Below are 12,314 nucleotides of genomic sequence, written 5' to 3' on the forward strand. Positions count from 1 at the left end.
AGCCAAAGTTGGGCACGAAACAATCCCTTCTTCATGATAACACGTCTGCAGCGCAAGTATACCACGCGAACCACCAAGCGATCTGGAAATACCGACAAACAACGACCCCCAAACCAGTCATGTCCGTTTACCATGTATTTACTCCCGCCCCGTACCTGCCGACCAAGAAGAGACTCCGTCGTTCCAACCCGCATTCCGTCACATATCTAAAGCGGCAACTGCTCCAACGGCAAAATGACACGAACCCAAAGGCAACCCTTTCCTGCGGGGCATGTTTCACTTGAGATCCGCCGGCGTCAGCGCCTGCACCATACTGGTGCCCTCGCTGAACCGGGTGCGGAAGATGCGGTTCGCGTTCTGGAACATGCCGTCCTTGAGCGAGACGACGATGAACTGGGAGCCCTTGAAGCGCGTCTTGATCAGGCGGCCGATGTTCTGCGTGTGTGACAGGTCCAGGGCCGCGTCGACCTCGTCCAGGATGTACATGGGCGCCGGCTTGAACTGGAGGAGGGCCATGATCAGGGAGAGGGCAATAAGGGACCTGAATTTAACATGGTCGGTTAGGTTAGTGCCGGGGGTTTTGGTATTTTCGGAAGCGGGGTTGGAAAGGAGGTGGGAAGGGTCTTCTTCATGGGTGTTGAGGAAAATAAAAGGTTGAAGGGGGAGGGGTGGAGGGGGGGTTTGGTCGTGAAAGAGACCAAAAACATAACATACCGTTGACCACCGCTTAGTTCGGTAAGCGATTGCTTCCACACCTTCCCTAGGGACACCTTCACCTCCAGACCGTCCGAGATGGTCTTGCCCTCGGGCGGTTCAAGCTTGGCGAAGCTGCCCGGCAGCAGCTCGGCAAAGATCTGGCCGAAATCGCTGTTCACCTTCTCCCACGTCTCCTGCAGCGCCTTCTTCTTGTAGTCGTCCAGGCTCACAATCGTCTCCTCGATCTTGCGCTTGTCGCGGATGACGGTGCGCATCATGTGCTTGAGCGAGACTTCCTTCTTCTCGACGCTGTCGATCATGTTCATGACCTTGGGGTTGATCTTCTTCCGCAGGCCCTGGCTGCGCTCCAGCAGGTTCTTGTGCGTCGCCTTGCACTCGGCAATGTTCTGGCCCTTGAAGTCGTACGGCGTCCCCGTCCGGCCGAACTGGTCGCGCGCGTCCGCGATCCACTCGTGCTCCTCCTCCATCCGGGCGACGCTCTGCGCCGCCGCCTGTTGCTCCTTGTGGAACTTCTCGATCTGGTGGACGAGCTTTTGCCTCTCGAGCCCTTCTTCGGTGATGCGTGCGTTCTTGGACCGGATGGCTTCCTCGAGCGCGCGCAGTTCGTCGTCGTAAACGTGGAGCTTCTTGCGCTCCTCCTCGAGCTGCGCCTGCGCCGCGTCGTGCGTCTCCTTGACCTGGCGCTGCTGCTTGACGAGCTCTTCTACCTCTCCCTGCTGAGCCTTGAGCGCGAGATCGATCTCCTGCAGCTGTTCCCGTGCTGCGGCCAGGTCGCCCGCCACCTGCTCCGAGTCGAGCTGCGCGGTCTGGAGCTCCTTTTGCAGCGCCTTGTTTGACGCGTTCGTCTTCTCGACCGCGGCCCGGAGCTTGTCGACCGACGCCTGCAGCTCCACGAGCTTGGCGTCCTTGTTGTTGTCGAAATCCTTCATGTCCTTCTCGATGCGCTTGACATCGGCGCTGGCCTCGGCCTGCCGCTTCTTGGCCTCCTCGACCGACTCCTTGAGCTGCGCGACCGTCTCCTTCATGTTCTGCACCTCTTGGATGATGGACGAGGACGAATTGCCGCCGATCTGCTCCTCGGCCAGCTTGATCTCGTGGGCCTTGAGGTCGAGCTCTTGCTTTAGCCTCTTGGCCTGGTCGAGCCTGGACTTCTCGCGCGCGATCTGGGATTGCAGCTGGCCGAGCGCCGCCTCCGCTTCTCTGAGTTGCCTCGTGATCTCGTTCAGCTTCTGCAGGGTGACCAGCACGCCGCTGGAGTTCGGCGCGCTCCCGCCCGAGAGCGTGCCGGAGGGGTCGTAAGCATCGCCTTCGAGCGTGATGCTGCGCATCCGTACGTTGGGGTCGAAGGTGACCCTCTTGGCTGTCTCGGCATCTGCGCAGACGAGAGTATTCCCAAAGACATATTCCATAGCCGCCGAGACCTCCTCATCGTAACCGACGAGAGAGAGAGCCAAGTCGACCTTGCCCGGTGCGATCCGCTGGGCAGTTGCGACGGTCTGAGCGGAGGCTCTGAAGGCGGCGATCTTGTTCAGGGGAATGATGGTCACACGCTTCCGCAGTCTACCACCCTGCAAGAGTTGGGTGCCCGTGACTTCGGTGTCCACGACGACGTTGTACAGCCGCCCGCCGGCGCAGATTTCGAGTGCGGTGGCCGCTTGGATGAACTGCTTGTCGAGAGTGAAGAGCTGTGCCACCAGACCTTTCACTTTTGACCGGTCAAAATTGGGAACCGGGTCTGAGTAGTGGAAGTCGATGTTGGCGACCTTGCGCTTGAGGGCGTCGGATTCTTGCCGCAGGTTCCGGATGGTCTGCTGCAGCTGGGTCTCTTGTTTGTACAACTCCCGCTCCGAGCCCGGTTGGAAGCCGAGCTTAGCGAGCTCATGTTCCAGCCTTTGCGCCTGTTGTTTGAGCCCCTCGAGCTCCTCGAGCAGGCCGGCGTTCTGGTCTCTGGCCCGCACCGCTCGTGGCTCTTCCTCCCTTATCCTCTTCTCAAGATGGGCAATCTTGATCTTGGCCTGTTCCTGCTCCGTCACAGCTGCCGTCACACGGTTCCTCGCGTCCTGCAGCTGCGCTTGGTACCCATTCCCTTGGCCTTCCTTGGATGCGACGCCGGTCTGCAGGGTCTGGAGCAGTTCTTCCTTCGACTCCGCCTCCTGACTCAGCTTCTCGGCCGCGTCTTTCGCAGCGTCATACTTTGCCCTGATCTTCTCGTACGTCTTGGTCTTCTCCTTCAGGACAGCTTCCAGCTCAGCAACGGTCCTCTCGCACCCTGCCCTCCTCTCTTGTTCTTCCGCCATGCTGCTGCGCTTGAGATCGGCGACGGTGGCAAGACGGACCAGCTCATTGGCATGCTTCTTGACTGCCTCCTCCAGCCCTTGCGCCTTGCCGCCCTTCCGCAACTCCTTGTCTCGTTGCGCCTTGACCCTTTCCAGGTCCTCCTCCAGATGAGAGATTTCGCTCTTGAGCCGCGCGGCCGATTCCTCCAACTCCTTCTCGCGCTGCTTCTTCGCCTCGAGATCCGAAGCAGACTGTTTCAGCTTCTCCTGGCATCGGACGTAATCGTGCGCCACCACTACCCTGGTCAGGCGCTCGAGATCGTTCTGAGTCTGCTGGAAGTCGAGGAACGCGCGCTTTTCGGTCCGCAGCTTCTCGAGCTTCGGTTCGATTTCGTCGCGGAGCAGCTCCGTGATCTCCTGGAGCTTCATCTCCTTCTTCGCCATGGTCTTGAGCGCCTTATCTCTCCTGTCCTCGAACATCCTCGTGCCTGCCGCCTCCTCGATCATGGCCAGGATCTCGACAGGCTTCATGTTCAGAACTTTTGTGATGCGACCCTGCATGATCAGGAAGTTGGGGTTGTTGATGTTGAGCTGAACCGACTGGAACAGGTTCTGGACCGTCTGCTGTTGCGCGCGGTGACCATTGATCAGGTATTTTGTGGTTCCGCCGAGGACGATCTGTCGTGTCACGCTGATGGTCGAATATTCCTCGAAGCCGATCGGTGAGCGCTTCTTGTCTCTGTTGTCGAACACGATGGTGACGCTAGCCTTGGTGACGCCCGCTTGGCCGCGCTTGTAGATAAGATCCTGTCGGCCGGACCGAGGCGTCAGCGCCAGTAAAGCGTGCGGGGGATCGGATGTACCTCACCTGCAAGTTCTGCGCGCGGACCGTAGACATGTTGGTGATGCCGAGCACGAAGCAGATGGCATCCAGAATGTTGGACTTGCCGCTGCCGTTGAGGCCGGTGATCGAGTTGAAGCTCTCGTCCCTAGTACCGAGCAAGCGTCAGCAGCAGTGAAGACTCGTGGAATCAGACTCATCGCACCATCCTGATATCACCGTGCGCACGGCATACGACTTGAAGCCCTGTTGTCCCGGGGGGGGAGAGGGAGTCAGTTTTGCTGCTGCAAAGGAGACGATGGGCACCGGGTTCCGCCTACGTCGATGATCAATTCCGTCACCCTCATGGTGGCGTTGTTTGAGGATGTCCCCGTTCTCTCGCTGGCCGTTGATCGGTTCGGGGTTGTGGGGAGGCGCGCAGGGTCTCAAGAACCGATTTCCTCGACACGCCGCGCCCCTCTTTTGCATTTCGGTAACTAGTGTAAACTATTTGTTTACTTTGTTTCGCTGTCGCCCCGCAGCACGTTGGCCTGTGCGCTCACCCCATGTTTCTGGACATGTTTCCCACATTGCCCATTGGTAATGGTGCAATAATACGGAAACTTCAGAGCGTATGTATGTACGAAGTATGTATTGTACGGAGTACGTCAACAATCAATACATGAAACACCCAATGACTGTACCGTGGGTGTTCTGTAAGATCTCGGTAGTGATCACTGCGCACAGAACAACTACTTCGGCTGATAACAACTTGACGATCGAACAAATTAACCGAGTTACCGCATGATGATCATAATGTCGAGTTACGAGTAAACCATCTTGTTGCTGCTTCTAACATGCGCCCAGATCAGAAACACTATTATACAGTAGTCTGCACAGGGCCTCTGGTGGAAGAGTCGGTGTTGTCTTCGTATTTCTTGGTGGTCTCTGTCGCCCTTACTGCAGTAGTACACTAGTGCCTTGGTGCATCCGGTTACATTGTAATCTGGACACTGTGTTTGTGCATTACTGAGGTCGGCTGGGCGCTACGGCTTTGGATTGCGAAGCGCGTTGCGCAGTTGCATCATTGGCGCTGTGCTCGTTAAATTTTAGTTAGCCTTGCTTGGCGGTCCATTGGCCACTTGTCTGATCCGAGTCCGTTTGGGCAGGGATTTCCAAGGGTGGTCCCAGGGCTGCCACCCACTGTTGGCCCGACTGGAGTCCACTACGCACTCCGTAGGACGCTCCGAAAGATGCATGCGTCGTCCTGGCTTGCAAGCAAGACACCAACGTTATCCAGATCGTAAGACGGCGTTCGATGTCTTTTGTGCCGACCCGGGCTCGATTCGTGCGCATTACCCGACCGGCTCGCTAAATGCACCACCCGCCGCTCCGTATTACCTAGCATCATCAACTCTCTCGAACCTGCTAATTTCGGCGCATAACACTTGATCCGTCCCTCGTGTCTCGGGCCACAGGCCGCCGCGGCATCGACCATTGCTCCCCCCCCTTCTCTCCTCCCCCCCCCAAATTCCATCCAAAATTCACGGAACACCAGAGATATCTGTTGCTCGGACCAACACACATGTCTGCTAAAGCACGAATCTGCACCCCGCGAACATAAAGCGTACACACCCCCTCTCTTCTCCATCGGACCCGCCGCGAGAATCTGATGCCCACCGGCTGTCGCCTCAATCGTCGCGCATCAAGCCCCCGGGCCTTCTTGGGAGGATGTCCCAGGCAATGACGCCGTCGCGGACCTCCTCCTCAAGTACCCTCCGCCCTGCTGCACGAGATTCGGACACCGGATCCATCCGCCCACGCAATCGCCGCTATCTCAGCACCCAGGACGATGCCGGCTCGTCTTCGGCTCTATCGAGTCCCAGCCGGAGCCCGAGTCGGGGCGCCTCGCCCATCCCGGCGGCCCACATCGGTTCAGTCACGGGGAGGAACAATCCCAAAACCGACGTCGTGCGGGGCACGTCGCGAAGAGAGAGCCCGAGCACCGGCGGTGGGCTTCTTGGAGGATCATGGACGCCAAGCTGGGCCTCGGTCCAGGAGCTGGCGTCGTCGCTGCTTACGAGCGGGGCCTCGGCCATTACCGGGGAATCCAATCGTCCGCGCGGCGGAGAGGGAAGCCGGGCAGCAGGCAAGCAGGGTAGACAAGCCGGCCAGCGGAACGGCACTAGAGATAAGACATGGGGCCCAGAACCGCCAGACCAGGGGCGTCCATGCGCCGACGACATTGCCGCCGGATCGCGTGCGGAGAGGGAGGCTGCCTTGAGAGTTTTGCGGACTGCAAGCGTGCTTGAGAGCCATGACGGTGTCAACGGAGGCTTGGACACCGCAAGACGGTTCAAGCGGCGGAATTCGGACGAGGATCTGAGGAGCGCGTCGGCGAACCAGGAAGCAGAAGAGTACTTGGCCTACATTCACCACGTACAGGCGACAGATACGTACGCAGGCATCGTGCTAAAGTACAGGTGCCGGGAGGACGCCTTCCGGAAGGCTAACGGACTGTGGTCGCGGGATAACGTCCAAGTGCGAAAGTGGTTGGCGATACCGGTGGACGCCTGCGAGGTCAGGGGCCGGCCTTGCGATCCACCAACGAGCCAGTCGTCGCGAGTCGACCTGCTGTCTCGAACCCCTGATGCGGCCGACCCCTTCGGCCGCGACGGCAGCCAGCAAACGCACGACGACTTCTTTTCGACCACCTCTCCAAACGGCCACGCGCCGGAAAGAAACCAAGCCGGCGACGAGGAGAAGCCATGGACGCATGTCAGATGGGTGTCCATCGACTCGCACCCGCATCCCGTCGAAGTCGCCCGGGTGCCGCGAAAGGCGCTGGGCTACTTCCCCCCGCGGCGGAAGAAGAGCGCACACACGATGTCGGCCATCTCGACCCCGCGAGCGTCCACCGACCTGCCGAGCGTGGCGGTGTCGGACTCGGCGGTGGGGAGCCCCCACAGTAGCTCCTCGCGCCGACCCAGCCTCCCGGGCTCCCGAAACCCCTCCTCCTCCTCCTCCTCCGCCACCACCACCACCACAACATCCCCGAGCCGAACCCGCGTGGACAGCACCGGCAGCCGCGCCAGCACGACCGGCGACGGCACCGACCCCCGACCCGCCTGGATGCGCCGCCCGGGCGGGGTCGGCTCCCTCGGCCGGAACGTGCGCGCCCCGGGGCCGGCCAAGGACTATCTCAACAGCTGGACCAGCAAGCACCTCCCGGGCCTCAACATCGACTCGCTCCCGTCCATGTCCGTCATGGGCTCCGAGATGGCCCGCTTCGGCTTCGGCCGCCCGGCCGACGACGCCTCCCCGGCCGGGGTCGCCATCGTCGAGAGCCCGTTCGAGGACGGCCGGGACGCCGCGGCCGCGGCCGCGTCGGCGACCGGCGGCCAGCAGGGGACGGGGCTCGACAAGGCCGCCGCGGCGGTCGAGACGTGGCTCCGGGGCGCGTTCGAGCGCGCCAGGCAGGGCCCGCTCACGCCCGTCTTGGGCCCCAGCCGGGGGAGGACGGCCGCCGCCGGCGGGGATCTGATCGAGCTGGCGGACACGGGGACCGAGGATGGGCGGCAGCAGAGCAGCGAGGGGCCCCTCTCCGAACTGAGGGGCCTGTTTAGCGCCCTGCCCGGGGCGGCCTCTAGGTCTACTTCGCCGTCACCGGCGTTGGGGTTCTCCTCCTCGGGAAGCAGGCCGGCACAACAGTGGACGGCGGGAGTTCGAGGAAGGGGTGCAGCCGCGTCAGGAGGAGATAAGAAAGCAGATTAAGATCCTGCTTCTTCTTTTTTTTGAAGGGAAGGACGGGGAAAGGGGGGTTTCTATCTATACCTGGGGGATTTCTTAGCGGCTTTGGTTTGGTTGTTGTGGGATACCTTAGCATGGCGGTGCGGGCGTTGCTGTTTTGTTTACTTTCTCGAGGTCAACCTCTCTGCGCCTTTGGACGCGCTCTTTTTCTTTTCTTTTCTTTTTTTTTTTTTTTTGACAGAAACGTGCATATAGAACAGCTGAGCATGCTAGACTACTATATGGCAGGCTACTTGGGTATTGGCGGGATCTGTACCTACGGTCGTACGTCCCTTTCTCTGAGGAGCGTTCGTGTTATGTTTTTTTTTTTAGTAATAGTTACACTCTGGTTCCCCTAATACATGGCGAACCACACGCTGATGCAAAATCAATACAATTTTGGCCAGGCTGCCTGGTAGCTAACTAAGCCTTCCAGGTTGGCTGTTGTTGATGTTGTTGCAAGGTCGTTCATCAGTTTGTTGCATGAGCCGAAGTGCGTGTGGGCTTCGTTTCCATTCCATGTGATGCTTGCTGCATTGGCCGAAGGCGATAAGGAACCGCTTATCGCAGCGCCGCGCTTCGACCAAGCCGCCATCACCTGCGACTTGCAACAGCACCTAGTCTTGCGACAAACTTGCTAACCATCGACTTCTTGCGCCTCCTTTCGCACCTCTGCGCAAACCGAGTTGCCGTGATCGAACCTTCCGGCACACCCAGTGCAGTGCAGTCAAAGCGCAATGCCACCGCAACCATGCCCATCTGCATAGAGTGTCGACATCCCGTCAAAACCCTCTGGCGCGAGGGCGGCGGCGACAAGTCGGGCGGCCACAACATTCGCCTGACGGTATGCAAGAACTGCGGGCGATTCTGCGACAAATATGTCGAGCACGACTTTGTCGTCTTGTTTATCGATCTAGTCTTGATTAAGCCACAGGTGCGAATCTTTTTTTCCATGCCCGCTCTTATAATCCATCCCATGGGACCACCCTACGGGCTGGTGTGAACCGGATTGCTGACACGGGACCGGCGGGAAACAGGTGTATCGACACTTGCTGCATAACACACTGATGAAGGAGGAAGACAAGTTCGCGGTAGGTTCTCCCGTCCTTGTTCGGCCCAGGTATCTAAAAATGTGTGCCCCTCGGTTAACCAGGCACAGCCCTCCATCATCCGCCTCGGCATCCTCCTCCTACTCTTCGACGTCTACCTCACCTGGGCTCGCATCGAACGCCAGTCCGTTCCCGATGCCGACTCGCCCGACGGAACCGCCAGCCGCGGCAACTTTGGACGCCTCGCCCAGCAGCCCATAGTATTTCAATACATGTTCTTCCGTACGCGCGCTCCCCCTTGTTCCATTCTTTTTCGTTATCTTTCGTCTCACCTCGACGCTCTTCCCCGTTGAACAACACACGGCTCACGGCTAACCACCCTCTCTTCCCTCCCGCCAGTCCTCCTCTGCACGCTCTCAACCATCGCCTTCCACGGGTCCATCCGCTTCCTCACCTCTTCCCGCTACTCGCCGCTCGCCTTGCTGGGGATCCTGCCGCGCTACTCGCGGCCCAACTCGGTCTCGACCGCCCTGCTCGTCTCGTCGTCCACCAAGCTGTTCCCCATCCTGATGGTCATCTGGGAGTACGACGTGCCGGCGGCGGCGCGGTCGCTGGGCTGGGCCGTCGTGGCCAACAACGTCGAGGCGCTCAAGATACTCCTCGACTGCGGGTACGGCGTGGCCGCGTTGCTGGCCATGGCGGGCGCCGTGAGCCGGTGGGCGATGGGCAGGGCCGTGCTGTGGGCCGCGGGGCTCGAAGGAGTCGACTCGGCCGGCGAATCCGGGGTGGCCGAGGACGGGCGGGCGTTTGTGGCTATGCTCATGTATGTGAAGGAATGGGCGGGAAGGTTAGCTGTGGGTTAGGTGCCTGGCTGGTAGTCGTAAGCGTTCCCTTTTAATCCTAGTCTTGTTTGACCAAACGTTCTTCCGTGAATTCCTTGTGAGGAGAGGTCTTCGGTAGTAATGCAACTTCTGCTCTGTATTAGCCCGCCCTTGCCAGGAGGCCCCCTGCTGGATATACAGTCCCCGACAGTCCCGATTTGCCCCAAATCCGTGCGTGTATGTGTGTGTGTGTGTGTGTGTGTGTGTGTGTGTGTGTTTGCGTGTGAAAATCCAATCGCGCAATGTTGCCTGCCCCGCGCCCCAAACGCCGTCCAGAATCTGTATGGAATGCCGTAGGTATTCGTACAACAGCAGTTGAGCATAGTGCCCGCTGTTCGCCGTCCGTCTCCCCCTCCCCGTGTCGCGTTCTCACACCTAGTGGTGGATGTACTCCGCGCGTAGATCCGACCGCCTCGGCTCGATAAGCGGGTGAAGTTGAGCGAGAAACGTGATCGCCCACATGAGGTAGCAGCTGGCGATGGAGAGGATGATGGAGGAGCGCCAGAGCCTGGAACAGCATAGTCAGCATATAACATCGGATAGCAGAGAGGGCGAACGGTGAATTGAACACGGTGAAGAATCTGAGAAAGAGGAGAAGCGTACACTTGGTTCTCACCCTTGGGCGCGAATGACCATCCTGCTATACCCAGGGCGACGCATATCACCAAGCCGATGATGACACTCCACCTGCGAAAGAGAGCTGCTGTTAGCCGGATGTCGACCGCTCCAGAAGAATGAGCAGCTGCATACCCGTTGGCCATTGTACCTCCAGTGCAAATGAAACAGTATCAACTGTCAGAATGGGCCGCTCTTAGGCGGTTCTCTTTGAAAAAAATGTCGTGTTGGTGGCTGATTCACCGGCGTGCTCTTCTTGATCGTTGGTTGCGCGGCGTTTGGGAGTTGGGAGCTCACACCCGTCAAGGCACAGGCATGCTTCCCGTCTTGGCGGCCCCCTTAGTCATCAATACGATTACAATCTCATACCACAGTATTGTATCACCTCACTCGTACCGTAAATTACGCTTTACGGAGCAAACCAAGGTAATCCGTATTTGAGTCTCGCCATCACCTGTCCAGGTTCGAGCTCCTCAACTCCAATCACTTGCCGGCAATGGAAATGCTTAGGACTCCTCTAGACTTTGTCTAACCCACAGCCCGACTCACGATGGACCTGCCGCGCGCCAATTCGGCCAGCCCCAACCATCAGTTGTTTTCATACTTCAGCCCCGACTCTGCCCTGAGAGCGCCGTAAATCCCAGCAATGTCGCCCTTTTCCCCGTCGTGCTCCTTTACTGCCGCCAGGTGCGCATCGGCTACCTCAAGGTTCCTCATGCGCACGCCGCAGGCCTCGGCCAAACTAAATGCGTGCCTGGCGTCCTTCCTGGCCAGGTCAACAGGGAAAAGCGGGTACGGCATTCGATGGTACGCCCCGGACTGAATGCGGTTCGAATAAGCCACAAACGGACCCGGGAATATGTTCTCGACGAACTGGTGCAAGTACTGCGTGCCGAGGCCTGACTTCTCGGACAGCACCAAACCCTCGGACAGTTGTTCGACCATGTTCAGAATAAAGGTGTTGCCGATGAGCTTCAGCGTGAGCGCTTTCTCGTAGGGCTCGTCGCTCATGTCGATCTCGCTTCTAGCCATGACACCCTTAAAGAACTGGCGGGCCTTCTCAACTGATGCCCTGGGACCTGCGAGGACGCCGACCAATTGCCCGACCTCGGCCATGGCTGGTGCGCCAAACACCGGGGCGGCAACGAATTCGGCGCCGCGCTCCAGAAACCGCTTGGCGACGCGTGCCGTGGTGTCGGGGTGGATGGTTGAGCACTCCACAAAGAGCTTGCCTTTGACGTCGCCCGCCTCCAGAATCGTGTCGACTACGGTTTCAACGATGTCGTCCTTAGCGAGGATCGTGAAGATAACGTCAGCTTTGGCGACGCCCTCAGGGATCGAGTCCGAGATTTCTGTCTTTCCGGCGGGGAGCTTCTCGGCGAAGTCGATGGAGCGCTGCTTAGTGCGGTTGTAAATGAGGACGGGGTGTTCGACCTCCGCCTTTTCCACGACGTTCTTGGCCATTCCCTAGTCGTTGTGTTAGAAAACATTGTTGCCTTTGCCTGAGCATTCGGCACCTGGGGGCTTACCCGGCCCATGTTCCCCAGGCCGATCCAAAAGACTTTCGGAGCCATGTTGGGAGTGTCAAGACGCAGGTCAAAGTGAGATATAGTAGGTTCTAATACTGGGTTGCGTTATGAGGATAGATAGTTTTTCTCCGGATTTAGGTTGTTCGTTGCGTGAACAGCTCAAGGTTCGCTACAACGTCAACCTGTCGTTCCTTCTTATACCCAATGTGAGATGGTAATCGCATCGGGAGTTGGTGGGGAAATCCTTCCCCATCACCGGCATCTTTTACCGGGTACTTTATCTTGAAACTCGGAAGGCAAAGCTTACAAATGGCAGCCGCGAGCAACTAGTAAGAGGGCTTAATGCAGAATTCACCTTCCATAACATGACAACTGCACCCGAGATTTCAGGCAATCTCGGTTCCTTGGCTCCATGCTTGCCTCTTCTTGAATCTCGGGAGTTGCGCTATCGGGTGGTTTTCTGCGAAAGGTACTAATACGTCCTGCATTATGTTCCAAACCTTGTTCCCGTGAGGGGCCCCAGCCTGCCTCAGCCTGCCTACTCAACTAGTGTAGGGTCCAGTCCTGCCAGTCTCGTTCGGCACATTATGGAACTGCGGGGCTATGAGCCTGGCATCTGCGGGGTTTCTCGCTGGGTA

At 58.7% G+C, this 12,314-nt stretch overlaps 4 protein-coding genes across 4 annotated transcripts; 1 reads left to right on the forward strand and 3 right to left on the reverse strand.

Annotated features, from left to right (window-relative positions):
- Positions 1 to 10: 10 nt before the first annotated feature.
- Positions 11 to 4,181, reverse strand: MYCTH_73867 (condensin complex component SMC2-like protein; the record flags this gene model as incomplete). Its single annotated transcript, XM_003660491.1, has 5 exons — positions 11 to 541; positions 715 to 3,800; positions 3,862 to 3,982; positions 4,040 to 4,080; positions 4,155 to 4,181. The coding sequence occupies 5 exons, from the start codon at positions 4,179 to 4,181 to the stop codon at positions 277 to 279; spliced, it is 3,540 nt and encodes a 1,179-aa protein (XP_003660539.1). The 3' UTR covers positions 11 to 276.
- Positions 4,182 to 5,556: 1,375 nt separating this feature from the next.
- MYCTH_2051835 (uncharacterized protein) lies at positions 5,557 to 9,514 on the forward strand (the record flags this gene model as incomplete). Its single annotated transcript, XM_003660492.1, has 5 exons — positions 5,557 to 7,463; positions 8,320 to 8,536; positions 8,640 to 8,693; positions 8,762 to 8,933; positions 9,051 to 9,514. 5 exons carry the CDS (start codon positions 5,557 to 5,559, stop codon positions 9,512 to 9,514), a joined length of 2,814 nt encoding a protein of 937 aa, XP_003660540.1.
- A 95-nt stretch (positions 9,515 to 9,609) lies between these two features.
- Positions 9,610 to 10,394, reverse strand: MYCTH_86049 (uncharacterized protein). Its single transcript, XM_003660493.1, has 3 exons — positions 10,283 to 10,394; positions 10,136 to 10,219; positions 9,610 to 10,040 (listed from the first exon to the last, which is right to left on the reverse strand). Exons 1-3 carry the CDS (start codon positions 10,291 to 10,293, stop codon positions 9,908 to 9,910), a joined length of 228 nt encoding a protein of 75 aa, XP_003660541.1. The 5' UTR covers positions 10,294 to 10,394; the 3' UTR covers positions 9,610 to 9,907.
- A 162-nt stretch (positions 10,395 to 10,556) lies between these two features.
- Positions 10,557 to 12,098, reverse strand: MYCTH_2298981 (uncharacterized protein). The gene has a single exon (XM_003660494.1). It carries the CDS (start codon positions 11,609 to 11,611, stop codon positions 10,736 to 10,738), a length of 876 nt encoding a protein of 291 aa, XP_003660542.1. The 5' UTR covers positions 11,612 to 12,098; the 3' UTR covers positions 10,557 to 10,735.
- Between the last annotated feature and the right edge of the window lie 216 nt (positions 12,099 to 12,314).

Source organism: Thermothelomyces thermophilus, chromosome 1 (assembly GCF_000226095.1).
Source record: "Thermothelomyces thermophilus ATCC 42464 chromosome 1, complete sequence".
Taxonomy (NCBI): Eukaryota; Fungi; Ascomycota; class Sordariomycetes; order Sordariales; family Chaetomiaceae; genus Thermothelomyces; species Thermothelomyces thermophilus.

Bases quoted from the DNA above. Each gene is read 5' to 3' on its own strand.
- MYCTH_86049 (XM_003660493.1), bottom strand. The intron at 10,041-10,135 runs GTACGCTTCTCC...ATGCTGTTCCAG, and splicing joins CCCAAGGGTGAGAACCAAGT to GCTCTGGCGCTCCTCCATCA.
- MYCTH_2298981 (XM_003660494.1), bottom strand. From the start codon at position 11,611: ATGGCCAAGAACGTCGTGGAAAAGGCGGAGGTCGAACACCCCGTCCTC.